The sequence below is a fragment of the Amyelois transitella genome, chromosome 10, assembly GCF_032362555.1.
Source record: "Amyelois transitella isolate CPQ chromosome 10, ilAmyTran1.1, whole genome shotgun sequence".
NCBI lineage: Eukaryota > Metazoa > Arthropoda > Insecta > Lepidoptera > Pyralidae > Amyelois > Amyelois transitella.
In genome coordinates this window covers 2,877,270-2,904,135 of record NC_083513.1, presented here as the reverse complement: position 1 = coordinate 2,904,135, position 26,866 = coordinate 2,877,270, and the positions used below count along the sequence as shown (strand labels likewise).

At 36.2% G+C, this 26,866-nt stretch overlaps 2 protein-coding genes across 4 annotated transcripts in view; one reads left to right on the top strand and one right to left on the bottom strand.

The window, feature by feature from the left end:
* The window catches only part of LOC106138588 (serine/threonine-protein kinase Doa), a 51,436-nt gene extending 28,779 nt beyond the window's left edge, over positions 1–22,657 (bottom strand). Inside the window, exons 1-3 of one of the 3 annotated variants that reach the window (XM_060946017.1) lie at positions 22,327–22,657; positions 21,478–21,517; positions 19,058–19,197 (exon numbers count right to left, since the gene is read on the bottom strand). In XM_060946017.1, the coding sequence (XP_060802000.1) occupies positions 19,058–19,197; positions 21,478–21,480 (143 nt within the window). In that variant the 5' untranslated portion in view covers positions 21,481–21,517; positions 22,327–22,657. Of the gene's footprint in view, positions 1–220; positions 295–19,057; positions 19,198–21,477; positions 21,518–22,326 lie in introns of those variants that run through there. The other 2 variants (XM_060946016.1, XM_060946019.1) reach the window with 2 other exon arrangements.
* A 2,386-nt stretch (positions 22,658–25,043) lies between these two features.
* Positions 25,044–26,866, top strand: part of LOC106136503 (progestin and adipoQ receptor family member 4) — a 46,398-nt gene continuing 44,575 nt past the window's right edge. Inside the window, exon 1 of the mRNA XM_060946321.1 lies at positions 25,044–25,383. Within this exon, the coding sequence (XP_060802304.1) occupies positions 25,044–25,383 (340 nt within the window). The remainder of the gene's footprint in view (positions 25,384–26,866) is intronic.

The window sequence follows — 26,866 nt, the reverse complement described above, 5'->3', positions numbered from 1 at the left end:
GCTAATAGACATATCACAGCTGTGATTTAATAATGAGGGTAGACTGATAAAACAAAATTAGCTATCAAAGTTCGTGTGGCAAAACCAGTGTTGACCAGTGTTATGGATTAAAATAATATAATGAACAAATCTGGTGGGTACAGAAGGTCGAATGGATTTCGACATAGCAATTTAACAGAAGTTAATAATATATGCATCGGGGCCAGCGGTAAAATAATACCTTGTCTACAAACAAGCCAACAATATTAAACACAACAGATACTGGATGTGCGAAAACAACTATTTCAATTCAACGAAGAAAGTTATCTGAGATTATTTTTTTAATTATGCTACTGATTCTGATTATGTTGTGCGTAATAATAATGAGCGTGACGCAATAATTATATTATTATATAAACAACAATATAATTATTCGAATCGTAGTAATGTTATAATTATAAATTGAATTATTTTTTAATGAATTAAATCCGCCGTCGTCACTCATTTAACACGTTGGAAATCAAATTAAACAGCACAAAGAACTACCAGGATGCCGAATATGGGAGAAAGTTGAAGAGTAAATATTGAAAACAAATTGAATTAATAGCCTGTCGAACCTCACATAAATTTCTGCCTACGTTGTAACTTGGACAGAAAAGTATAAAATACAGTTTAAGAACAGTGTTCCTTGTAGTAAATTGGTTTTAATTCGGTGGCATGCTTACCAGGAACTCATAATTGTAAATATATTAATGCAGACACCCAATTAAAAAAGTGAATTTACCCAGCTGTGGCAAATTAGATACTCGTTTACTTGACCCAAAAGATGAATTCTAATATACTGTTGGAGACGTGGTTCAGTTAATATATATTTATGTGAGAAACGAACATGGTATAGACTGGAACATTATTGCTTATTCAGTAGCGATGTATGTCACTGCCAGCGATTATGCTCGCTCATATGATTTTATTCCCCTATGGGCTTTAGACTGCGTAACATTAACTTGACCTATTATCCTATTTATACCAATACTGATAAATAGAACTTCAGAAATGTTGGACCGTGTTAGCATAAATAAAAAAATAAAAAACTACAAATAATTAAGATACCCCTGTGGATGTACACAAAGAAATATTGGCAAACGCAAACAATAAACATATCACAGATTAATCTTTGAAGTGATTCATACAGCTACAGGTTGCTATCCTGTCGTCTAAAAATATACTAAATTAAAAAGCAATCAACAGAGAAACAAATTCTAGTTAAATGTGATAGTTTTTGATATTACAGTCATAAATAAGAAAAGGTAATTTTATACGGTAAAAAAAAAGCGTAATTAAATTATGAATAACTGACGTACTAACAAACGAATGGTATGCGAATTAACCAATTTTTTGACCCTAAATCAGAGCAGACATCAATTAGGCGTCCTGCGAAACCGTTAAGATTTATTCGGGCGTCCTACATAATTATTGTTTGTGTAACACTCAATCAGGCGTCCGTTATGATTCGATAAAGAAAACAGTCGAATGCAAAACATTTGAAGAAGTTCAAGCTGTTGTAGGCGACCGTGTCAGACCATTCAATTGGCGGCACTTAAATGGTAGCAAAAAATGGCACCGGAGGCGGTCTACAGCCGGCAAACAGCGAGGTCCAATGACCCAAATGGCTCATTACTGGGCCACCTAGACAAACTAACGAAAGAAAAATCGGTCATCGTCGAGTACATTACATTACTTAGTAGTCTCGATTGAAGCTTCTTGCCTATTAGTGTCAATCAAGAGACTGATTTTCTTAGTAAACCAAATAAGTACTTGCTCTTACATTATAACAATAATCTTTAATATTGATTCCGTGATCAATTCCATTAATGTTTTATTTTATTAATATTACAATAATTGGATGTCCCCAGAAACAGATTGGAAACTGCGTACGGCATAAAAAAAAATGAGTTCTAATCCGTACTTAAATATAAGTAGGTACTTCAAACTATTGCTAAGACTTATTCACTCGACGATCACAGTAAATTAATCCCATGCCATAAATGGTGTCCCCCAGAAACCTGATCTGGCAGCCACGAGTCGAACACAATCTAAACAATTTATCAAAATAGCGTCCATAAATGGACTTCCTGAAGCCCTGGGATTCCTCTACACCACTTATAAAGTATTGCGTGCCTAACTAAGTAAGCGTGAAAAGGCATTTTTTGTGGATCATAATTACTATTGATCAGACAGATTCGCACCGTGCACGAAGTCAAGATGAGCTTTATACTATGTGTATATTGTATGTAGAATCTCCTCGCGTGATAGATGTTTCGCATCTCGGTAATTACTGTACATTAGCAGGGGGCGGTGATGTTTGGTATTTCAAAAAGTAACGCAATAATAACTGAGTCAAGAGTAACGGTCCTCATTAATCATTGAGGTCGATTTCGGTCAAAGAAAACACGTACGAATATAACTGAAAATTACTCGATATTGATGTGTCATCTCATGGACAATTATAAGATACTAATAAGTGTCAATGACCAACTACCTTAAAACCAATTCAAAATATCCCCAGATACCATGTTTCCTTATTCTTCAACTTTTTAACCACTGGGCTTATTTTAATTACGTAAGCATTGAGAGTGCATACCACATGCATTTCTTATTTCTTAAAAAAATCGTTTCATGCTTAGGCAGTTAATATTTATCTGAATTAAATGTAGTCGCTGTCGTCTTTGGTATTATAAAGAAACGACAAAGGACTTTTTTCAACGAATTCTAACGCAGCGACCGTCAAATTAAACGAGAAACTTTAATTAATTATATATTTTTTATATGCAGTAAGTGGGACAGGAGAAATCAGTCCGTCGACCTGAATCACAAATGCCTTTCCCACAAAGAAGCAGGGTTCTCGGAAGCACAACAAAGATCCTGCTCGCTTTTGTGACTCACCAATAGCAGGTACTTACGATATTTTGGAATAAAACACTAACATAGCCTCGTAGGATTTGATCACTTGATATCATTATTATAACCACAAAACAATTGGTTTATAACCAACAAAAAATAAACATTATTATACATGGATAAAGTCGTACATACATACAAACATTTAGCCACGTCTATACCCCTTGCGGGGTAGACAGAGGCAAAAGTCTAAAACAGATAGGCCACGTTTAGTTTTTTGGCTTTATGATAGAATTGAGATTCAAATAGTGACAGGTTGCTAGCCCATCGCCTAAAAGAAGAATCCCAAGTTAATAAGCCTATCTCTTAGTCACCTTTTACGACATCCATGGGAAGATGAAGTGGTCCTATTCTTTTTGTATATTGGTGCCGGGAAGCACCCGGCATTGATAAGGATAAGGTCGTTTAAACATTTAATTCGTATGCTTGGATTTAGATAAATATATCTATGTAATGTAAAGTCCCCTTATTTTTCTGTCTATATGTTTGCGCCAATCTCAAAGTTGTGGACGAATTTTGTTCCTATATGAAATGTTGGAAAGAGGGTTTTGCAGAGAAAGGTTTTTATCTTAAAAAGCTACCCATGCGAAGCCATAAATCGCCCAGTTAAAATGACGTCGACTAAGTACTCGTTGAAATTAGAAAACAATATACTTATACGAATTATTTTATTGCCGGAGACCCGTACTATTAAGTACTAAAAGCTGTCGGTACAGTTCAATTCGTCGAAGAAGCGTGTAGGAGTTGCCAGATTACGCCGCTTGCCATCCTTCATACACGAAATTGCTTGTTCCCATAATTTGTATTCGGGGTCGCGTCACACTTATGTGCGATTAGAAAGGAGTTGGCAATTGTAATGTGACTTAAAAACTATCCATATGTGGGTGTTAGACCAGAATGATTTTTTAAGTAGTAAAAGGCTTTCCAATTTAAAGATTAAATGTGACAAAATCACATTCGTTTTTTATTACCTTTAAAACCTAAAAGTTTTGCACTGACCCGAGAAGGACCGAAAGATAGGAAAATGTGGGTAGGATAAAATTGAACATGGGAAATCATGTCACCGAAAAGAAACCTTTTCAGAAGCAGACAATGTGCAGCCCCGCGGGGTTGATAACAATCTGTGAGAGATCAGGCAATGCGGAACCCATATGAAATCAAAAGTAATATGTGAATAAATGCAATACTCGAGCTCGAGCTTCAAAATTCTTAGTTCGCTCTAAATTCAAATCTATCTCCCACGCTCGTTATCACTACGATGGTCGTCCATTTAAAGAATGATAGCGGCAATTAACATAAGATCAGCTTCGTGAAGAGACAACATTAAATATGTGCGAAATTGATAGAAAGTGAAAATGACTGCCGGCAAAAGATTGATGATTCTGGTAATATATCGTGAAACAGCAAATAAAGAATTTAACTGACCGAACCGGTTACCTTTTAATTATTTTGCTCTGAGCTTTATTGCAGTTTTAAAATTATGTTTACCAAAAATATACTCTGTTATAATATATATTTCAAGACTCACATAAGTTATGAGTTGTAAATCATTTTACAGAGAATGGCTGCCAGATAAATACTTCCGTGAACGTAAATACAAATTACCGAAAGATCGTTTGCAGTGTTTTAGTGCGACGCCTCCGTCGATATCTGAACAATACGTGGGCGGCCGATGCATTGCCAATCCTTAAACGGAAACCTTGTTTACCTACTTGTCTTCCCTTTAGGATAGTTCATATTGGCGCCCCACAAGGTCCTGCGTCATATACTTTATCTTACGACATGGAAATTAATAAGTGCAATCAAGCAATCGAGCTATCCTTGACGAATATGATTCAAATAAGTTCACATTTCCGTAGTCGTGACCTGCGTCTGCCAAAGATACATAAACATCACGCGTGCAACGACAAAGGCATCATTCCTATTTTTTATAACAAACTAAAAAAGGCAATAAATGATCATATTTGCATAAACGACAAGAAACTGTCACAGTTTGTCTTTATTTAGTAGGCTAATCGAATAAAATGCATTGTATTGAATAATTTAGTAATAAATGGGCATGATACAGCGACGACTAGAGTGCGTGGAGTACTACATACTTGTTAGTTGCAAACATTACGTTACCTTGCTATATTATAAAGTCTATGCTTAACATGATGGTCAATGTCATTACTACTCTACATTAGCATGCACTATAAACAAAGGGCCTGTATGAGTCAAAAACATGTGCAAGTTTCGCCACACTTCCTATATTTAATGCAAACACACGTGCAGTAACTCGTCATCGAGACGATAAGACAGTAATCAATGTTGTAAGAATCCGTTGTCGATAATTTTTAACCATCTGTACAAAATCACGTCCCTGCGATACGATACGTGGAAAAATTATCAATTCCGATTTAAATTTAATGCCCCGACCGACAAATAAACGACAAGCAATAACTTTCGTCTGCAATTTAGTAAATTACAGACCTGACAAGAACAACGAACAGCATTCCACAAATAAATTTCAATCGAAGGAAATAAAGCCATTGAAGACAATTACCACAGAAAGTGTACTTGTCAATTCAGGTTAGTGATCATTCTCACTGATGAGTCAGGACCGAAACTAACTGTTTCGTACTAAGTTCGAGCTTGCTCCAATTACCTACATCTTTTCAGATCATGTTATACTGAGTGTATACTGAGCGGATTCATTATGTATTTTCAAAGTTCCTTTTCATAGTAGTTTCACATTATTAACGTTTATACTGTCACACGGTCATCAGAATATGAAATCAAAAATGTATACTCGATGATAGGCTAGCTACAATGTAAGTTCTTAATTGAAGCTGCGATAAATTGATTTATTGTTACTATTGCAATTGTTGTGACCTATATACAGATTCATAGAAATACGACCCACACACTGAAGAAACAATGAATATACCTATTATTAGCATATGTTGGGTAAAAAAATTAACGCTACGGTTTCTCGTACTATTAAACGAACATGAGTATATTAATAACGCAGCCAACTAAATGATTCGACCGCCTCTAATATGAATACAATGACTTATCGGTATATTTACGTAACAGTTTTGAAATTAATAACAATTAAATATGTAGTTAAATAGTCATTATCGTGCCCACATTAGTCAGCCATTATTGTCCCTAATATTATCTCTTTTGTTCTTGAGTTAGCTTTTTGATATTTGACTGAGTAGAAGTCCATAAATTAAACTATATTGAATACGTTTTGCAAAAATGAGATTGATAAATGTGCCAAAGCCTAGCTTTCACTAATTCGCACAACATGTGGCAGTGCAGACTATGTCCACCCACGACTGGTATTCTTCGAAGTAAAGTCAACGCCTACAGTTTTAAGCTAATTAATATATTTAATTACGATTGTTTAGGAATCTGATTGACATAGTAATAGTGAAAGTGAAAACGTGTCACGGTTTATAATCTTGGCGGAGAAAGGCTCACCGGCTGCGTTAAGATATTTGGATAAAATTAAAAACATACAGAATAATTTATCTCTGGATAATTTTAATTCCGTATACATTTACATTAAACCATATTAAGTAGTGTTGTATGCCATAATATAAGAGAAAAAATTTTGCTTTACCGCACATGTTATATCACAACTAGAGACACAATTCATTTAAAATTATCATAAATCGCGAAGTGTGGTGTGTATATTCTTAACGAAATCTTGAAACGGGCTGGTCAACAAGATTTTGAACAATGAGCCGATTTCCACAAACATAGGAGACAGCAGACTGAGAACAATACAGTCGTAGCAATTACCGTTCTTGCATGCGCCGCATGTACTTTCTCAACACTCGTCTCTAAGTACTTACATTCCACAATCAACAATAATGACATTACATACTATACTTTTTGTTGATATTAGTAAGAGTAAACAGTGATTTATCTCCAAGTCCAAGCTTGTAAGTATAACTAATTTAAAAATAATTAATTATCTAATTTATTATCTTAATTATCTACTCGTAGTTCCTTTATTGTTTGCCGGTTGACTGGAAGAGATCCCTTCATGGGATAAGTCCGCCATTGCAAGTGATTTGTTTCTTTTGTACTATTTTCTAGTTACTGTGTAAATTTCTATGCAATAAAGATATTAGAAACTGACAAATAATTAGACCGACTAAGAGTTATGTAAAAAATATAGGTACAACATACATAAATTAGACATTTACGTCATGGCTTGTGGTATAGCGGTGGTGCTACTAGGTGTGCACTCGCAAATCTTGAATCAACATTTTTAACTGTAAATAAATTGAATTGAATAGAGAGTTGAATTGAATTGAAGAGAGGATGCCCCGAAATTAACACGAAAATGGAAGTTAACGGGGTTTATCGTTTTACGCGGGTAAGTGTAAGCTGAAGTTACTCAAGAAGATCTTTTCCTAGCACCACTATGTCTTACATTTTAGATGATATAAAAAATAAATTGCCTTGCACAGAACAACACCACGATAATGTTTAGAAAAAAATTTCAACGATTACCTTTCCATCCTTAATTTTTATTATTATTTGTTATATAGCAGATGGTGTAGGAGTGCAACCAAAAATGTCAGATAATCCAAAATAATTCGAATATAAACGCACACAACCAACACCCTACACTTCGAAAGCTCACTAAAATATACTTAGAAGTTATCCCTTAGAAAGAGTGCACGTGACTGACTGCAAGACTTTACCTGCCACTCTGCAAAGTCTTTGTCCTTTAAAACCTGGCTCAATCCATCTCAAACATAAAAAGGGACAGTTAACCGAAGTGGGGATACATTTTAACAATGTAAAACAAATTACCAATTTTGCAAAAACTGTGTATTGGGATAAACTTTTTTGTTTACCATTTTAGCAAAAACTGTGTATAGCATACCTTTAAGTATAAGTAGGTCGGCCGTTGGCTGTAACAAGGTACTTGTATTGTTGATTCATTCGCCCATCATGCTCAAACGGGCGTTTGATTGAGCGTAAACACATCAGTGTTGACACTGTGTATTCACGTGTGGTGGTGACCGTGGGCGAGAAAGTCTAAAAACGTTCCCTTTTATCTTAAAAATAATTAACTAATCTTACAAAATGTTAAATGAGCCTACACTCGCTTTCGTCTCCTAAAACGGCGATAGCAATAACGATGAGTAATGAATAGAGAGCTGCTTTAATTCGCGCCGCTGCCTGCGCCCACGCACTCTAGGTACCGCGCATCCACTCGGAACAATGCTTACTGGTTTACTTTCTCGATTGACTCATACAGATGCATAGCATATGTCTGGCGGTCGGTAAGATTAATGGTACTAGTCTAGATAAATCTACAATGTCAACAAAAAATCACTTTCATCGACATCAATACCCGAACAGAACACTAGAACTTGTACGGTCACGTATCATGGATATAAATGTTCGTGAACTACATTTATATATAAAATCAACAACTACATATAAAAATAAAAATTAAGCACAAGGAAATAATGCAGCATGGTATTTATACAGCATTATTGCATTTACCATTAAATTTAATACCTGTCACTAATTGAAATAAAAATATTTGTGGTTTTCACGGAAAACATCATGCAACCACAGGAAGACCTCCACCGGCGTAACCCTGAGGAGGCTCAATGTCCTCGCAAACCTTTAATTCAACAATAGGCGAAGTCTGTACAAAGAAATGACGAATTATTAACCGGATCGAGCCAGGAAAGCGTGTTTTTAAAACGAAAATAAACTTATCAAAGGCCATAATGAGCAAAGAAGAGACGGCGGCGTGCCGTTTTTTAATAATGCGTGAATTTTGGCAGGACGGAAAACAAAAATTTACTGCTTCCGCAATCGGACCTTCGCCCAACATCAGTTCATTCTAACGACCTCTAAACGAAACTAAATGAACAAAAGGAAAGTCTTATAAAAGAAAATGCAATTTCTCAAAGCATGTAAGCTAGTATAACATACCTAGTATGTGTATTTTTTTAACATACAAAGATTAGACCTAGAGTAAAAGAAAATACTTAAATAAAATTTAACTTTTAGATCGATATATGTGGACGAATTCACAGGCTAGGTCTGTACTTAATATATTGAATATATACGAGTGCATTGTAGCAGTTGCGCAGGCGCATGAAAGCGCTAATGAACGCATGTCGCGCCGCTGACCCCCGACCCACGCGGGTTCGATGCCCGCGACGGCCCCCCGCACTCTGCACCGCAGGCCCTTACAACTCCAGGACGAAGTCAGACAACTTTATCATGTTTAATCAGTACTGAGGAGTTGAGCGCTCTTAGTGTACCAACTAATAAATTATATATCAACCGATAAATAAGTAGCATATATTAGGGCCAGGCATGTGTATGCATAAGTCATAACAATTTAAAACGAGATCGGCCTACAAATACCTACCATGTCTACAAGGTCTTGTAATAAATCTTTAAAACACAAGACATAATAGTAAGTTAGAGTATCCCTAAACCAAATACAGATGAAGCGAAAAAAGCATACCTGCAGAAAACGTGGTAAGTGGAACGATATAGTCTCTGCCTACCCCTCCGGGACAGAGGCATGATTTTATGTTAGTGTTCATTTACGATTATATTCATCCTAGTATTAATAACGGTCCAAAAGAAACGATTTCTGTTTTATTTTTTTTAATATTCGCGACATTCAAAGCGCATGTGTTAAAGAATTAAACGATCACAGATGTTTTAAAGTAATAGTGCTTTTAAGCATTTACGTTCCTAGATTAATTTTCTTTTCCCGTCAAATAATTTAATCGACTCGGCCCGGACGACTGGTACAGAGAGTTGTGTAAAAACTTGAGTTTTCCTATAATTGTCGCAAGAGTAAGTACGCAGCCGCACCTGCTTCCAATTACACATAAGCGGCCATGTGCAGTTAAAAACAACCAGACACTGGAAAAACTCGTCATAATATGCGAAGTGAAACTAGACGTACAGTGCAGAACAGGTACGGAGTCGGGTGCATTAACAAGTAAACAGATAACGGACTTATCAATTTTCTTTTGTTTTTAGAGTCGCAAGTTAGGAAAGTACTTACATTTAGACGAAAATTTGAACATCAGTCTAATTAAAGTCGGACTCTGTGTCGCAGCTGTAGTGTGCTTGTCTATGACACCGAAGGTTCCGGGTTCGAATCCCGGCCGGGGCTTTGATGAGAAACAAACTTTCTCCGATCGGACTGGGTCTTGGTCGATTTCTATACATATAAGTATTTATTATAAAATATAGTATCGTTGAGTTAGAATTTCGTAACGCAAGTCTCGAACTCATTTCAAGGCTTACTCAATCTGTGAATCTGTTACGTATATATTTTGCTTTACGTATATAATGCTGCAGTGTAGTTTGTTCCGCCGCTTCTTCTACACATGCGCTTTGGAAGCGGTAGTAGTTATAATTAGATTTAAGTTATGTGACGTCAATAAGTGATACCTTGTATCCAATTTTGAAAATAAATCTATTCTATTCTATTTATTTTTTTAAATATTCCAGTTTGGAATACCAGAATCAGTTGCCTTGGCAAAGGCAAGCGACGGTTTTGACATAGCTAAATGTAGAATGGCTGCTAGAGGCGGGATTCGCGATGCTGGGTAACCGGGCAGTGGGCGCAGGCACTGGCCCTCGGGAGCAACGTCCCGGGGACCGGTTCGCTAATCGATCCCGCACCGGCCGGCTCCCGTCCGCGCCTTCACGTAGCTAACGGCTCCTGCAACCAGCGCGACCAGGTATCGCCGGTGCAATTCACCGCACTTTTCGCTATCTGGCCCATTTCCAGTTAATTGAAAATTCTTAGGTATATGATACTCAACTTTAATTAGTAAGTACATAACCGTTTATTAATACTTTTTTTTTTGTAGAATGCTACGGATTTCTTTTAAAATTACTTTTTAGAAATATTTGTTTTTATTCGCCATCATCGTTTCAATCTTTAGTAGTATAGTAACAGCTTCACTTTTTTTACTGACTTTTAATTTTCGGTAAAAATCTTGTTATTATTTACGTAAAAGTATACATAACGATTGGAACAGGTTCTCCTGGATTTACCACAATATAATGATGTGAAATCAGGTAACCATGCACAAGTTTTTGATGCAATTATGTCACCGCAAGTGCCGTTGCCGTACTTGCAAGTCTTAAAACAAATAATCTGATATCAAACACATCAAACTCGATTTCCGCGGACGTGACAATGAGCCCATTGTTAAATCGTTCCAATACAAACGACGGACGCGACAAATGACAAGACGGGTAACACAGAAAACGTCTCTTTTACCTCGTCTCACTTTCTCGTTAAGTATACTTTGGAAGAAACACCATTATCTTTGTATTGTGGAAATCTACTGACAAAGTTATTATTCTAGACGTCGTAATATCTTTCACAAACAACGAGTCCAGTGTACCAGTTAAATGTGCAATGCGCTATCTCTCGAATGATTTACATACGGCCCATGTAGGGCCCAAGAGAGTGATTTATCGGATTTAAAATGTAATAAATACTCGACGCTCGATCAAATGATGTTTTATGACATGTCCATTTGTGTTCAAAACTTATTTTTTCTTTGCATCTACGCTTATCTCATAAAAAATCCATCAGTGTCAAACAAATTGGAAAGCGGAAAGAATGGAATATTTAACCGATCAATAAATTTAAAAATTTGAATAAAGAAGCTGATGAGATGATTTTTAAGCCCATATTCATGTTTAACTATTTAAGATCAAAAAAGGTTAATCTCTGCGACTACATTACGAATAATCAATATCAATATATTTGAGTGGCCACCAAAAGTCACAGTAATGAATAACATACACAATCTCGTTGTACTAAAATTTTTGATGGTTTATTTTCTATCTAATACATTGCAAAATCGAAGGAAATCTAATTCGACGTACAATTTGGCACCGATTATAATCTAATTTTAGAGAAGAAAATACCGAATGCCAGTTTTCTTTCGCGCAACAAATGTTACACATTAACGTCGCAATAAATAGTACTTATAGGCGAACGTCGATTCTGTCACATGTATGTTGTGCCAGTTTACTGGACAAAGGCGAGGAATAAATAACACACTTCATAAAGACATCGTCTCAACGAGACCAATTCGCTGACAAAAGCACAGCAAATTGGTTCCGACGCCTTGAACCTTCGTTTAAACTTTAATACATGTCGTTTCACGATATGATCTATATCGATATATATAAATTGATGAACATAATTTAATAAAAGCCAGTGAATTTACGATTTATGTCATGTCATTTACCAACAGATTATTAGTTTAATAGTTTCAGACAAACAATGAACATATTCGTGTAGACCCTGATGACACCCTCGACTCAACAAAACGACAGAAAAGCAAGGTCGGAACGATGCGGTGGGCCACTGCCGAAATAACAGGATATAAGTGGCCTCGTCATCATAATCCGATATCTTAGCCGTGAAGGAAACAATTTTCTGTAATAAATCAACCTTGCGCTTGTGTTAAACTAATGATGACATCGAGGAAGAGCAAGTATATAAGCATTAAGCTTACATTATTTTTAAATCGCTGATGAAAAGTTCGTGATGTTATATTTAACTGGCTGATGATCATGATGTTATTGACAGTGGAGGATTGCAAGTAAGGGCAGTGTAGGCTAACGAGCGTGCACCGGCCTAGTGGTGTACATAAATCGACGATCGGATTGTATCGGCGGTGGATGGCGGTATAAATTGTGCGGCCGGAGCGTTCCGCCTGGCGACATGGAAAGCGTTTCTTGGCCAAGATCTACGCAGATCACGCCAGCCAGATAAATCTCTTGCCGCGTGCCTAACCGATCTGGGAACGCGGTGAAATCAAAAATACTGCATTTATTTACTTGCCGGTTGTTATAATCAACGTGACTGGCTACTGGAAGTATAAGAAGTATAAACGTATGCAATAAAAAAGAAACCTTCGGCCAAGTATGTGAGGGACTGCCAATGATAGGTGTTTGCAAAGAAAATATTTTGCCTATTAAAAGGCGAAATAATATACATTCATGCTAAATTATAATTTTCTTGAACTAAGAAACTTTAAACTAGCCGCCAGTCAATGAACAGAAAAACAAGAAGAACGTAGCGTTACCGTAATTAATTTTATTGTAAGTAATAAATTTCATTGCTTAATGTTATCGTTAATTTTAAGCTCTAGTTGCAACTAGCAATAAGAGGTGTTTGCAAAAAGCACTGCGTGGGCCATAGTTGCACCTACTGCACTTCTAGTTTTACTATGTCAAGAACAACGCCTCTCGCCCCCACCCCGCTCTTGCCTCCATTTGTCATTCCACAATTCATGCACTAAAGTTCTAGCGACAATTTAACAATTTAACTCGAGACTTCTCTTTTTATTAATAACAAAGAAGTTAAAGCTTCCTTATTTAGAAACAACACAATTTCGGAAATAATCCACCGCTCCGCTGTGTCTGCGACAACAACTAATTGTAACGTATTTGGAGTAACATAAAATGACACATACATCGTGATGCCGTGACCTCAGTTAGTGAAAAACCAAAATAATGTAGTGATTTTTTTCAGATATCATAAAGATAACCGCTTTAGTAAGCGACCTTTCAGAGGTCCTTGGCATACAATCATTGCGAAACTCGAAACACGAAAATGAAAAAATATCGACACGTATGTTGAGTTGATATTATCGTATTCGCAGAAAAGATATTTATTGAACTTGTGTCCAAGGTGCGCGGCAATATCTTACATGAATTATTTCCAGGACGTGTACCAACTGACACAGCAACGCAATTACAGTTTGGCGTTAGGTATACATGAGGTATTATCCTTGAGTCGTACGCAGACATACGATTAAAGAAATCATTTCCACAGCACGTACAGACGATTTTGCAACAACCTGCAATTACTGTCGCCGGTCCTTTGTGCAAAATATCAATTTATAGTCGTGCGGGCTGAATTCATTATGTATTTAAACGTGTTATAAGCCCTTTAGTCAGCAGTAAAACTTGCGAGTTCATTGGCCTCCTGGACAAATTCAGCCGTTGGTGTTATAACTAGAAACATTAGCATTACCACATTGCATAGCATGTCCGCTAATATAAAACTAGTTTCTTTCACCATACAGCCTGAGATCAAATTATTTTAACATAATAATTATATCAAATACGGAGTTATGCAAATAAATCATATTAAAAACCGAAAAGCAATTATTGAAATTCTTGTAGTGGGTGAACAACTTTGGAAATTAATCTATCTGGAATAAAAGGCGACGCAACATATCAAGCTTGTCCCAGAAGTTACTACTCTTAAGAACAAAAGGGTAGTGTAGGGTTACCTGTAACCTGGCTTTTCCTCTCCACAAAGCAGATAATTCTATTTTGCGCCAAACGGGAAAAAGAAGGTTACTGAAGATGAAACTTAGGTTGTACGCTTCGATCAAAGTTTTTTAAACTTGATAAAAGTACTCTTTACAACGAACACGAACGAACATTCAAATAAAAATATTTATAATTTTACACTTACTTTCTGCGCATGCCTCGTGTGAATTGGTACCTGATTTTAAGACAGTACCTTCAGATTGAACTGTAGAACGTGAACAAGAGCGCAGAATGTTTAAAAAAAATTTAAGCAAGGAAAACGAGAACCACAAATCCACATCATTCTGTATACCAGACTGACTGACTGACAACGACTTAATATGAATAAGAAATAACTTGTTTAACTTAAATTACCTCTTCACAGAAAAATCACAATTACTAGAAAGTCTTTAGTAATGTCTTTTTAATTTGACGCCATTAACAAATTGACCGAAATTAAAGTTTTGAAAAAAAGACGTTTATAGTCTTGTTATCTTTGACGCAGTATCCAGCCAGTGTTTAACCAATTCCTTTTCATAACACCCATTTATAACATTTAGTTTTCCCATATGTGGATTAATCAGACAGGAAAAATGTTAAATTAAAATAATGACTAAGATGCCTCGAAAAAGCCAAGTTCCACCTTTACACACGAGCGTATGCGGCTGTATAACATTTTCTCGAAGTCGTGAAATGACCAAGTCTATATATATAAAAGAAAGTCGTGTTAGTTACACCACTTATAACTCAAGAACGGCAGAACAGATTTGGCTGAAAAATGGTAGGGAGGTAGCTTAGAGCCAGGAGACGGACATAGGATACTTTTTATCCCGTTCGACAGCGTTCCCGTGTGACTTGACATGAAACGTCAGTCACTATAAAACGTGGTATAACAAAAAAGAATCAGACTTGGAATAACAAAACGCAAATGACAGCTATGTAATTGTAGTAAAATGACAGCTATGTAATGACGTATGGATGTAAATTTGTATGAAATTTCGTCAATTTTAACGTAGGGCACATGAAATTTTAGAATGTATGAAATAATCATTAAAACATTGTATTTTCAAAACTGCATCTCAAGGGCGAAAAATAAGGGTTGGAAGTTTGTATGAAACTTCGTTTTTTGATAGGTGTCGAAGTGCGAGAAGTCTTAAATATTGGTTAGTAAAAAATACGTATCAGTTGCGGAAAGCAGGATAGCACTAAATAGGATGGGATGGGACAGGATAGGATTGGACGGGGCAGGACGGGACACAACAGGTTGGGACGGGACGGAACAGAACGAGAAGAGACGGGACAAGACGGGAGAAGCCATATGAATTTAAACCAAATATAAACTTAAAACAGTCCCGCACGATACGGGATTAAAAAATGGGTGAAATTTTATGGCGTATCCTTATAATCTAAAATACATTTGCGCGGGCGAAGCCGCGGGTAAAAGCTAGTTTCATACAAAACAAAGTCAAGTTCGTTTATCACTGCAATATTACCAGAATTCATTCAGGCGATTAAGAAAAATCTCAAGAGCGCTCCCACGACGCGACCGACGACACGAAGGCCGCGGTATTAAACACGTGTGGAAACGAATACGCATGCACACTTACGGTGCCAATTTGCTCAACCAGACACACCTACTTAATCATACACCAAATTGATTGGCAGGTATCTTCGGACATCTGAAAAGCCGCTCAGTCGCAAAACATGATTTTTTATCATTAATCGGCTGGGGTTTATTTATCGAAATAACAAGATACTTATTCAGTTTAATCGTCAGTGTGCACATGACAATCTTGCCACTTGCCAGCGCAGATTGATCATAAGTATAATTTTTTTTATTATGAAAAGATTGATAGTATGAAAATGATATAACAATGATACTCTCTCTTATTTACGAAATCCAAGTCTATCGTAATCCATCTGATAAATTATTATGGTACAAATACATTATATTTATTAGGGATTAACAACGCCACTATACTTAAAGGTCAAATTGTGATTTAAATAGTCACCGGTTGCCAACCGATATTAAAATAATAATTTCATTCAAATTTAAAATCCTTTTCATTAATTAACTTTTACATCACAAACCAAAACCAACAACACAGCATGGAAACTTAAATGTAGTGGTACTGAAAAAATGACCGTGAAAACAAAACTATCTTTTAAGGAAACAGACAAGCCCATAGATCCAACAGCATGGTGCGGTATCTTCCACAAAGCAAGGTCCCAAAGAGCGAGGTCGATTGATTCACCTGGCACGACTTCCTGCAAACATGACTTATGCCCTCGCGACGAGCCCTATTCCGCAGATAAGTACCGTAATGTAACTTATACCCTGCTCACCGTTAACTGATACACCACAATCATATACGTCATTACTTTGGAATTTTTACGATCCACTATCTCGTTTGGCATCAAACTGCAAATTGAATTTCAAAATTAAATTGTATTGTCTATTTAAATTATACTAGGTTTTGCCTGGGGCTTCGGCCTCGTGGAAAATTCCTACCCTATGTTACTTTCGAAGATCTATTATCTGTGACAAATTTTGTGAAAATCTGTCCAATAGTTTTAAGAAACAAACCATTTCTCTTTATTATTAGTGTGGATAACCTATTCGATTTAAAAGGCTTTTCATTTAGTTCTACAGTTTGGGCTGGTTTCGGGTATATTACCTTTTCAAATAATAATCATCGATGGAATTTCTTCAAGTCTTCTTTTGCCTCGCATTTCTAAGTATAGCAATTAGCAATCCGAACTCTGGTAAGGTCAAAATGAACATCATTATGAACTTTTGCTAAATTATGTGTATCGTATCTCTCTGCTTAAATTTACTATTGCAGCAACGATAAAGCCTAAGGACAAACCACACTAGAATATATAAAAAAAATATTGGAAACCTACCATTGCAAGCTTTCACGAGTCCGTATTCAGCTTTCATGTTAAATAGTGAACTTTCCATTTTAAGATTTAGAACAGGGACTTTATCGCAATTTGAGTCACGAGAATACGGTGATATACGGAATTTGCGACAATGGCAACTATGAAACACGAACCGTGTGGAACAATGCGGGTGGTCAGTGCGGCACTAATATAAGAATAGAATAGATTAAATACCTTTCATTGCATATAAAAATAATAACTTATTCTAAGGTTATGTATAAAAGGCGGTCTTATCGCATTATGTAATCTCTTTCAGGGAAGACGTATGAATCTACCTATGTATGATGTAGCAGTATTTAATTTTTGATAAAATGGACGTCCTAAAATTAAAACTTTATAAAGCTAGTATTTGTATCCCAAGGGTGGGTAAAGGTTTTAGCCATTTCCGCCTAAATTTTAACTATTTTCAAATTTTAATTTAGATTTCATAGTAATGGTATACTTTCCAATTGGTTTGCGTAAAGAAGCACAACTTTAGTTTTTTTGCCAATCACTTAAGTTCATATCTCATGTCAATATGTGATTCATCGGACAGAGAACCGGTTAAATATCGTAATAAAACTCGACCAGTTTGGTTTCATAAAAATCCATGTAGTGCATAAACGCGACGCTTGAAACCAGATAATTAATGACAAATCTATAAAAAAAATCTTCATTTTACAGAATAAAAATAATCGCAAGAAAATAAAACAAAACACTCGAACGACGTTATAAAACGTCTTTTGATATGAATGGAAAATAATGACTAACTCAAACCTGGGCAAAATATCATGGCTAAGAAAAAATAGGCGTTAATATTCGTCTAAATAGCAGTGATTGAAAACCTGATTACGTCTAAGCTAAGCACATAAAATGCAACTCAGTTAAATGCTTCTGTCGAAAAGCGACATGAATGAGTCATTAAACTAAGAATATTAAAGATATGATAATATTTGAATTGAAATATGACTTGACGACGCCATGATACACACCCAGGGTTTGAGCTGACAGATTCACGGGGTTTCTCTTCCGGGTTATCTTCATTCGATTCGGGCACGGATTCCGTGCAATCTTCCGTGTCCATACGAATTAATAACTCTCAATTGAGCCCTAAACTAGCTAGTGATCACAGAAACTATCATCCACTTATTATAATACAGCCAATTTTATAAGTGAAAAATCTACATTGTATTAATAAAAAAGTAAGTATTAAAAATAATTTTGTTACCTAATAATTTAAATCTAAATAAATACTAAACCGCAGCCTAAATTACCGCATTTCAGTCTATACTAACCTAAGAAGCAGCAGGCCATTGGCAGGCAATATCACACTGCGTCAAAATGGACCACTGCGCACCATCTAGCGTCGAGTAGGTGAAATATTAAGCATGCTCACACACGGGGCGTTCATGATGTCATTACGTAGACATGGGTACAAAGAAAGTTACTGTTGCAATGAGTTTATTGTTTTTTTTCTTTATGATTCTATCGAATCTTTGTTTTATACACCAATCTAACGAACGAAGTACCTACTATTAATACAGAAAATACAGCCTGTTAAACTTTATCTTCATGGGCGCCATCTAGTGGCTGTCATTTAAAACATTTACGCTCAGTACTGCCATCAACTGCATACTCTAGAAACTAAATACTACCTTTATTGAATAGGCATTTCAAGTTACTTTTTCTTGGTATCTCACAGTACCAGAACAAATAAAATAACATTTATATCATAAATGTTATTTAGAACTTTTTCATCTACATAGCTTCTGTGCATATGATTCATTGTTGGGTTTAGCTTCTGGACCACTGAAATAAATAATCTTATGCTTACCTTTCACGATCGCGGCTGCGGCTCCTCTTCCTGTAGGATCCCTCTGTCGCACCATCATCGAGACGCCGCCGCTTCGCCTCATATGACCTCGACCTCGATCTTGAATGGGATGAAACATGCTTCCTGCGAGTTCGTGGCATCTGTAAGCATTGACACACAATTCAGTACAATGAAGAAGGTTGCACCCTAGAATGAATACTCTAAAGGCGTAGAAGGACGACCCACTTAATTGTTAATCAGAGGCGAAAAGTGAGTTATTATGACATGTGGAAGAACTGTTTGGTTTAGTATTGATTCAAAAAACTAAGTGTAATAAAAAATGAGAAAAATTATGTCATACTTCTACATCTTTAATGCTACATCTAGGGTTGTAATGAAGATGTGCTGTACCATTACCATGGCTTCTGCTGTTTATATGAAAAGCATAGAGTTGTTAAACAATTGTGATTAACAACATCATGGAATCGTATGAATCTTGAAAAAGATGACACTTTATTTTTTGTTCTATTTTTGACCAAGCAAAAAAAAGCAAAACATACCAAGGATGAGCAGACTAGTACAAAGTATACTTCGCTTCACATCCCTGCTATAATTTGGCACAAATGAAAAGTTATAAATAAAGTGAGGTAACAATTTAAATAAGAAAACTAGTTAAAAATAAGAATAAAGCAAACTGAAAGGCAAAAATAGGAACTAAATGTGAAACGAAAACATTAGCAACTTAAAGAGAATGCAGTTTAATAACTGGGTAGGTACATAGTCTTCAAAACACATTAAGATATTTTCTAGAAGAATCAAGACAAAAATATTTCTTCTTTAGCCAAGAGGAAATATTATATGTCCTCTGCAGTGACTACTCGTCATCATCAGTTCATATAAGCCTACACGGTTACTTACAGAGTAGGCCTAATGAATATTATGCCAATAATTTAAATATGAAATTAAGGAAATAACAGAATAGAAACAGTTTAATATGGAATTAATTTCCTTTTAAGGTTGGCAGTTTAATAACTACCTGACAAAAGTAGGGAACTTGAGAAAATAAGAAACCGTGTTATGGTTTTGTATGCCATTTTTTTTCCTTATTTTGCCCTGATTCTATTTGATAAAAAAAAATAAGAGAATGGTAAATTTAATTATATATATAAAACTATGTACTAGTTAAATGTGATATTCACTACATGTTCCAAATATTTGGTTCAAAACAATTACAAATCAGCAAAAATCCACAAGTGACAAGAACATACTAAGAATATCTTAGTATGTTCTTGTCACTTGTGGATTAGGTGATGTTAGGGAAATTATAACTCCTTGTCTTGCTTGAATATTCCTTTTTGTACATCTAAACCTTTAACATTTTGTGTATTGAACACCATCTCCAACACAATATTATGTGGATATCAATTACAATGTGTAGATATGGATAATGGAAAAATCACCATATGGTTATGTCAAATTCTTAAAAATGTTTATTATTACTACCTATGTTAAATTGACATGAAACATAGTGCAAGTAATGGAAGTATGTAAGATTTATGAAAATTTAAACTTTGTCTACAAATGGGGAAATTTCCTATGAAGGTTTACCTAACAAGACAGGTATCAAAAGATTTCAAATCTATATACGCATTTATTATACTGTGTGGTTTGGCAAATAGAATTAGGCCACCTCGAACTCTTTCCCATTAATAATGGTAAAAAGCGGCCAAGGGAATAGGCACATTTTTAGGGTTAAGTTTACTGCAAAGTTTTCAGGGGTAAAAACAGAATCCAGAATGAATCTTGGCAGAGGGCACACTGTAAGCTCTTAACCAGAGGTTACATGATGTTGGAAAGGTAACTTTACGGTGACTAGTTATAATATGTAGTGTTTAATTATGAACAGCCAAACAATTTTAAAGCAGTAAGTAATGTAATGACTTGGCCAAATTTTGTTTTTGTCTAAATATATTTGTAAGTGCAAAGATAATTAGAGAAATATCCTACTCAATAATAAACCAAACAACAGGCAACTGTAGCAAAAACATACTGTTTAGTGTCATACTGAATATCTCAGTAGTGAATATTCATTTTGTACCTGTCTTTGAAAATACCTCATCTAAAAACACATATGTAGACAAAGTCTCACTTTCCTAAGTGAAAGTAATCAATGTTTGGTGATAAGCTGTAAAAGTAACATTCTCAAATGCAAATAAAAACAAAACCATGTAGTTAGATTTTAGAAGTCAATAGCTCAAAGCTTTACCGTTTTAGAGCCAATCATGCCATGGACAATTCCTGCCAAAAATAACTTAGGGAAAATCTTTAAATAATATTAAGATCATAATATCAGATAACGGAAATAAAAAAGTTTCAGACTTTGAGAATTATTATTGACAGGCATTAATTACAAGGAAAGTACTCAATGTACTTCCACTTACCATAACAAGGATACCAAAACTCGTATCCAAGCAGTAAACGCTGAAAAATATAAATTATTTAGACCACTGACAGTCTATTTCAAAATCTGTGAAGTACCATGCAATCCAAACTAGTATTCAAATAAAGGAATCAGGATTATACCAAATATAAAGTCTAATGTTTCATTCCAGGATGAGTTTGACAGAAAATGAATGCAGACAAAAAACACAATGCCATATTTCATATACCTATTCTACAGTAAGAAGCTGTGTTTGGTATAGTTTGCCTTGACTGTTTGCATTTATTTAAAAAATTGCTACTTTTTATCAGACAACATAAATAGCTAGTTTACCAATTCCAAACTTCTCTCTACTAAGTATTTTTATCATAGCTAAATAACAGTTCAATGCTTGCTCAGCTGAGATGATATTGACAAAGCATGCGAATGTTTAGGTACCATTTTTTTCTGCCTATACCAAATCATATGGTTATGTTTTATGTTTTGACACATTTTGCATATCAAACAAGAAAAATTAAGAAAATAATAAAACAGCTTACATATAAGTACCTACATAGCATAAAGTTCTAGGGCTACGATCTTTGAAATTAGCTAGGAATTCTCCGTATCTTCAAAGGACAGCTGGTTAGTCGCATAAAACAGACTTTAACACAGCGAACGTGGTAACAATATCTTTTAAATAGAGCTCCATTCCCTGTGCCGCTTCTAGGCATACATTAATGGATTGTTATGACGAAATAGACTCTCGGAAAAGTTATTTACATTCTAAACGGAGACGCCATGTTGATTTTCTAACTATCGGAGCCCTAGCAGAACATCCAATAAAAATAATGACATATTTTGAACTTACCCTCAAGTCACGTAAATATTTCACTTTACACCAAAGTAGTTGAGTGAAATTAGTAAAATAATTCCAAGTTCGTGATGCAGAACCTTGAAGAATGCTTCTTCGCAATAAAGGCCCGAACATCGATCCAAATCGCAGACCGCTTGTTGGTTGGTTGATTTGATAGCGATGGCGTAAATCGCGGACTGTTTTGTCTTCCCCTATCAAAAAAATTACTTTTTAAACAAAGTGATGGTAAAAATAATCTACCAAGTTAAAAATATCGTTGACATTATATAATAACATTTGTTTGATGTCGAAAATACATTTTAGTAAATATAATAAAAAACAATGTCATATTTAGAAATGGAAATGACTCTGATGATGACGCCATCTATCGGTATTTAGTAGAACTTTTCTATTATTGTAGTACCAACTTAGCGATCAAATGTCATACTCAGTGAGATGCGTTCCTCATAATTACATTATTAGTCGTGCGTTCAACAAAGTTTTTCACCTGAGAGTAAAACATAATAAATAATTCTTTGTTTCATTGAAACCGCAATAGTAAGTAAATGGTAGTCCCAACGCAAGACTAGCGCTAGTTTTCTTTCATGAAATAACCAAAATATGCTAAGTTGGGTCTCTATTCAAAACCATGTACCTAAAATTATACCTATGTATGTGCCGTCTGGTTCCCGATACTAGAGAATAGGACCACTCTTTCTCTTTTCCATGGATGTCGTAAAAAGCGACTAAGGGGTGGGCTTATATACTTGGGCTTATATTCTTCTTTTAGGCAATGGGTTTGCAATCTGTCACTATTTGAATCTCAATTCTATCATTAAGACAAACAACTGAACGTAGCTTTTTTTAACGCAACTTTCAGTCTGTAGCGTGAGCGATGTATGTATGTTTCTATGTCTGACGTGATCACTTATAGAGTTAACATTTTTGAAATGCACATTCAACTGAATGAATGATGAAATTGAGACATGATAGTGGCTGATACTAGCTCATTGCTAAAATAAGAATACCAAGTCTCTAAGACCATGATTGAGTTTTACTATTTAAACGAAAAGAGGTTTCTCTTTTCGTTCTTTTCAGATGTCGCACATGCTGTTCTTCTTTCTCGTGACATTACTCTGGTTCACAACTTTAGAGATGGGGTACTCTCTGTAGTACGAGTACCTCACCGTGATAGCATCGATTAGTATTCCAAGTTAGTTAGGTACTCACAAATATCTATCACTGAAATAAACTTACACAAAATCGTACTTCTAGTACTTGTTTATGTGAATAAGTACACACAAACAACTTGTGGTTTCTAGATGGCTTGTTCGTATTTTCACAGAAAGTTTTTTTAATTATTTTACTCACGAAGAAAATTGATTGATTTGACAAATATTAAAATGCTAAAAGATGGAGGTTCTATTTGGCACTAATCGAAATTAGAAATTAATTTTTATTCAATTACAGCACACTTTAAACATAAAAAGGGAAGCCACACGATATGTTAGGAATAATTTCATTGTTCACTAAAAGGATGCGTAAAGTACACTGAACTCTGAAAAAATTCAATTCTAGGCGCAAAACAAAAGTAGGTTTATTCATGTTTAAACAATTTTGAACTTTATTACCAGTAAGCATGTTATGTGAAACGATGAATCCGTGTGTCAATAGTTTGTGTACGATAAGAAAAATGTAATTTGGGTAATTTTCACGTATGTGGGTATGTATACTTTAGAACAGTCCACAAAATAATTAGGTGAGTAAAGTAGTAAGTATGCTTTATGCTTTAACTAAGAGCCTAACTCAAATTTGTGATTAAATACAAGATACAATTAACCTATATATATATATATATATATATATATATATATATATATATATATATATATATATATATATATATGATTACGTCTATGTCCTTTACGGGATAGACATAGCCAACAGTCTTGAAAAGATAAAATTAAATTTTTAAGCGAAGTTTAAAATATACGTGTACAAAGGAAATACAGTACACCATACAATACAGTATATAAGTGTCAAACATACTTTGCCAGCTGAGGAGTAAGGAAATATTTGCCCTCACAGAAGTAGTGAAATAACATTCATTTGCCCAAACTTCAGAAATTAAAGTAAAGTTAATCCTGAAAGGCTTGCTTTTGATAATACTATTTACTAGTATTACTACTCCTTCGGGAAAGTGGAAAAAACATACCGATTTTTTTATCCATTATTGGAATAACTCTTAAGATTGTATAAAATTTAGTTATATTATTTAGTTGGAAGAATGAATTATCAATAATATATATATGATTAGTGAAAGTGTGGATATAAGTCATAGGACCGACGCCGACCGACCTTCTGGCGGGAACCAGCTGATTGGGTTTGCGCAGTGCGCAAATCTGCGGGGCATGCGGGGAGAGGAGGGACGCGGGCGTCGGGGCGGCGGGCCCGCGGCGGCGCCCGGCCAGTCGCGGCCTGCAGCCGAGCCCTCCGCGCCCGCTCCACGCCGCACCAGCGGCTGCACGGCCGCCCGCACCGCCGCACGCTCGTCTTAACAGAAAAGGCACTCGCGGAGCCCCGGTGACGCCGCCGAGCCTCCACATGATGCTCTAGCTGTGATATTTGTACAAATCTGCTCGAAGCCCGCCGGCCATGCGGGCGCAGAACGCATCTGTGCAGAGGAGCGCGCCGCAGCCTCCCGCTCCGCGCCGCGACACTAGCATTCTGTTATGAGGGACGTTCACGGCGTACCTGATACATGTACAAAAATGTTCGATATGTCAATTCAAGAAGTGAACGGAAAAGGACCTAAAAAGAGGAAAAAGTCGTTAGAGCGTATCTGTGATAATGAGGGCCCGGAGCGGTCGGATTTGAACGCGAGCGAGGAGCCGGCGGCGGCGCAGCGGCAGGCCGCGCCGGGCGTGCAGCTGCTGCACTGGCGCGACATGCCGCACCACCTGCAGTTCAACCCGTACGTGCTCACCGGCTACCGCCCGCTGCAGACCTGGGGAGGGTGCCTAAAGAGCCTCTTCTACTTCCACAACGAGACCATAAACATACTCACTCATGGTACGTTCATAATTAAGGTAGTGAATGTAGCTTTATAGATTTGGGAATTGGCTATGGGGTACAATTATTGAATCATTAGGTAAGGTGCATACACGTTAGTACTGATCTACAATAGGATCTTCATTTTTCCACATTCACCTAGAAAAATAAATGTCTTTGATCGAAGTATTCAGATCTGTATTAAAATAAAAAAGCAGTGCTAAAACAATAGGCAGTTCTTTCAGGTTTCAGGCCGATAGAAAACAATAGTTTTATCGGCTTTACTCGTTGCATGTCGACTGCAATTTCCGCAAACACAATGACTTCTCGCGACTCCTTACCTAATCACCCAGTGCAGGAATAAAATATGGGCACGTGCTATGTGTATACTATGTTCCTACTTTTAATAGAGTCAATAGTTTAAAACTGTCAAAGCTTTTATTTGGACTTTCTGAAGAAGTCAGAAATATTCCTTTGGGAAATACTCAAGTCAATAGAAGTTGTCGTTATCATGAGCACAGGTGTGTTCGTGATAATAACAACTTCTATTATTTTAATTCTAGGTGATCCTCCAATCAGAAGTAAAACACAGTGCTCATGAACACCAAACAAGGTATTTTTAATGGAATAATTATTACATACATACATACATACATAAAATCACGCCTCTTTCCCGGAGGGGTAGGCAGAGACTACCTCTTTCCACTTGCCACGATCTCTGCATACTTCTTTCGCTTCGTCCACATTCATAACTCTCTTCATACAAGCTCGGCGGTTTCGGGTACTTTTGACCTGACCCTTTACCAGGACGTCCTTAATTTGATCAAGATACGTTCGTCTAGGTCTTCCCACTCCGACCTTTCCCTCCACACTCTCCTTGTATATCTGCTTAGTCAACCTGCTTTCATTCATCCTCTCCACATGACCGAACCATCTTAACATACCCTTTTCTATTCCTGTAACTACATCTTCTTTCACATCACAACATTCCCTTATATCGCTGTTCCTTATCCTGTCACTCAATTTCACACCCATCATACTCCTTAACGCTCTCATTTCCACTGCATTTATTCTGCTTTCATGCTTCTTTTGCCATACCCAACTTTCACTCCCATACATTAATGTCGGGACCAACACGCCCCTGTGCACAGCCAGTCGAGCCTTTTTGGATAGTTTCTGACTGCTCATAAAGGCATGCAAAGATCCATTCACCATGTTCCCCGCGTTCACTCTCCTTTCAATATCACTATCATACTTGCCATCTGATGTAAACTTTGATCCTAGATATACAAACTCTTTCACTTGCTCCACTTTTTCTCCTCCAATCAAAATATTACATGCTGTCATTTCTTTCTCCATTTCAAAAACCAGTGTTTTAGTTTTACTTACGTTCACTTTCATTCCTTTCTCTTTTAAAGCTTCGTGCATACAGTTTACCATCTCCTGTAACTCCTCCGCTGATGACGCCAGTATAACCTGATCGTCGGCATAGAGCAGACATTTG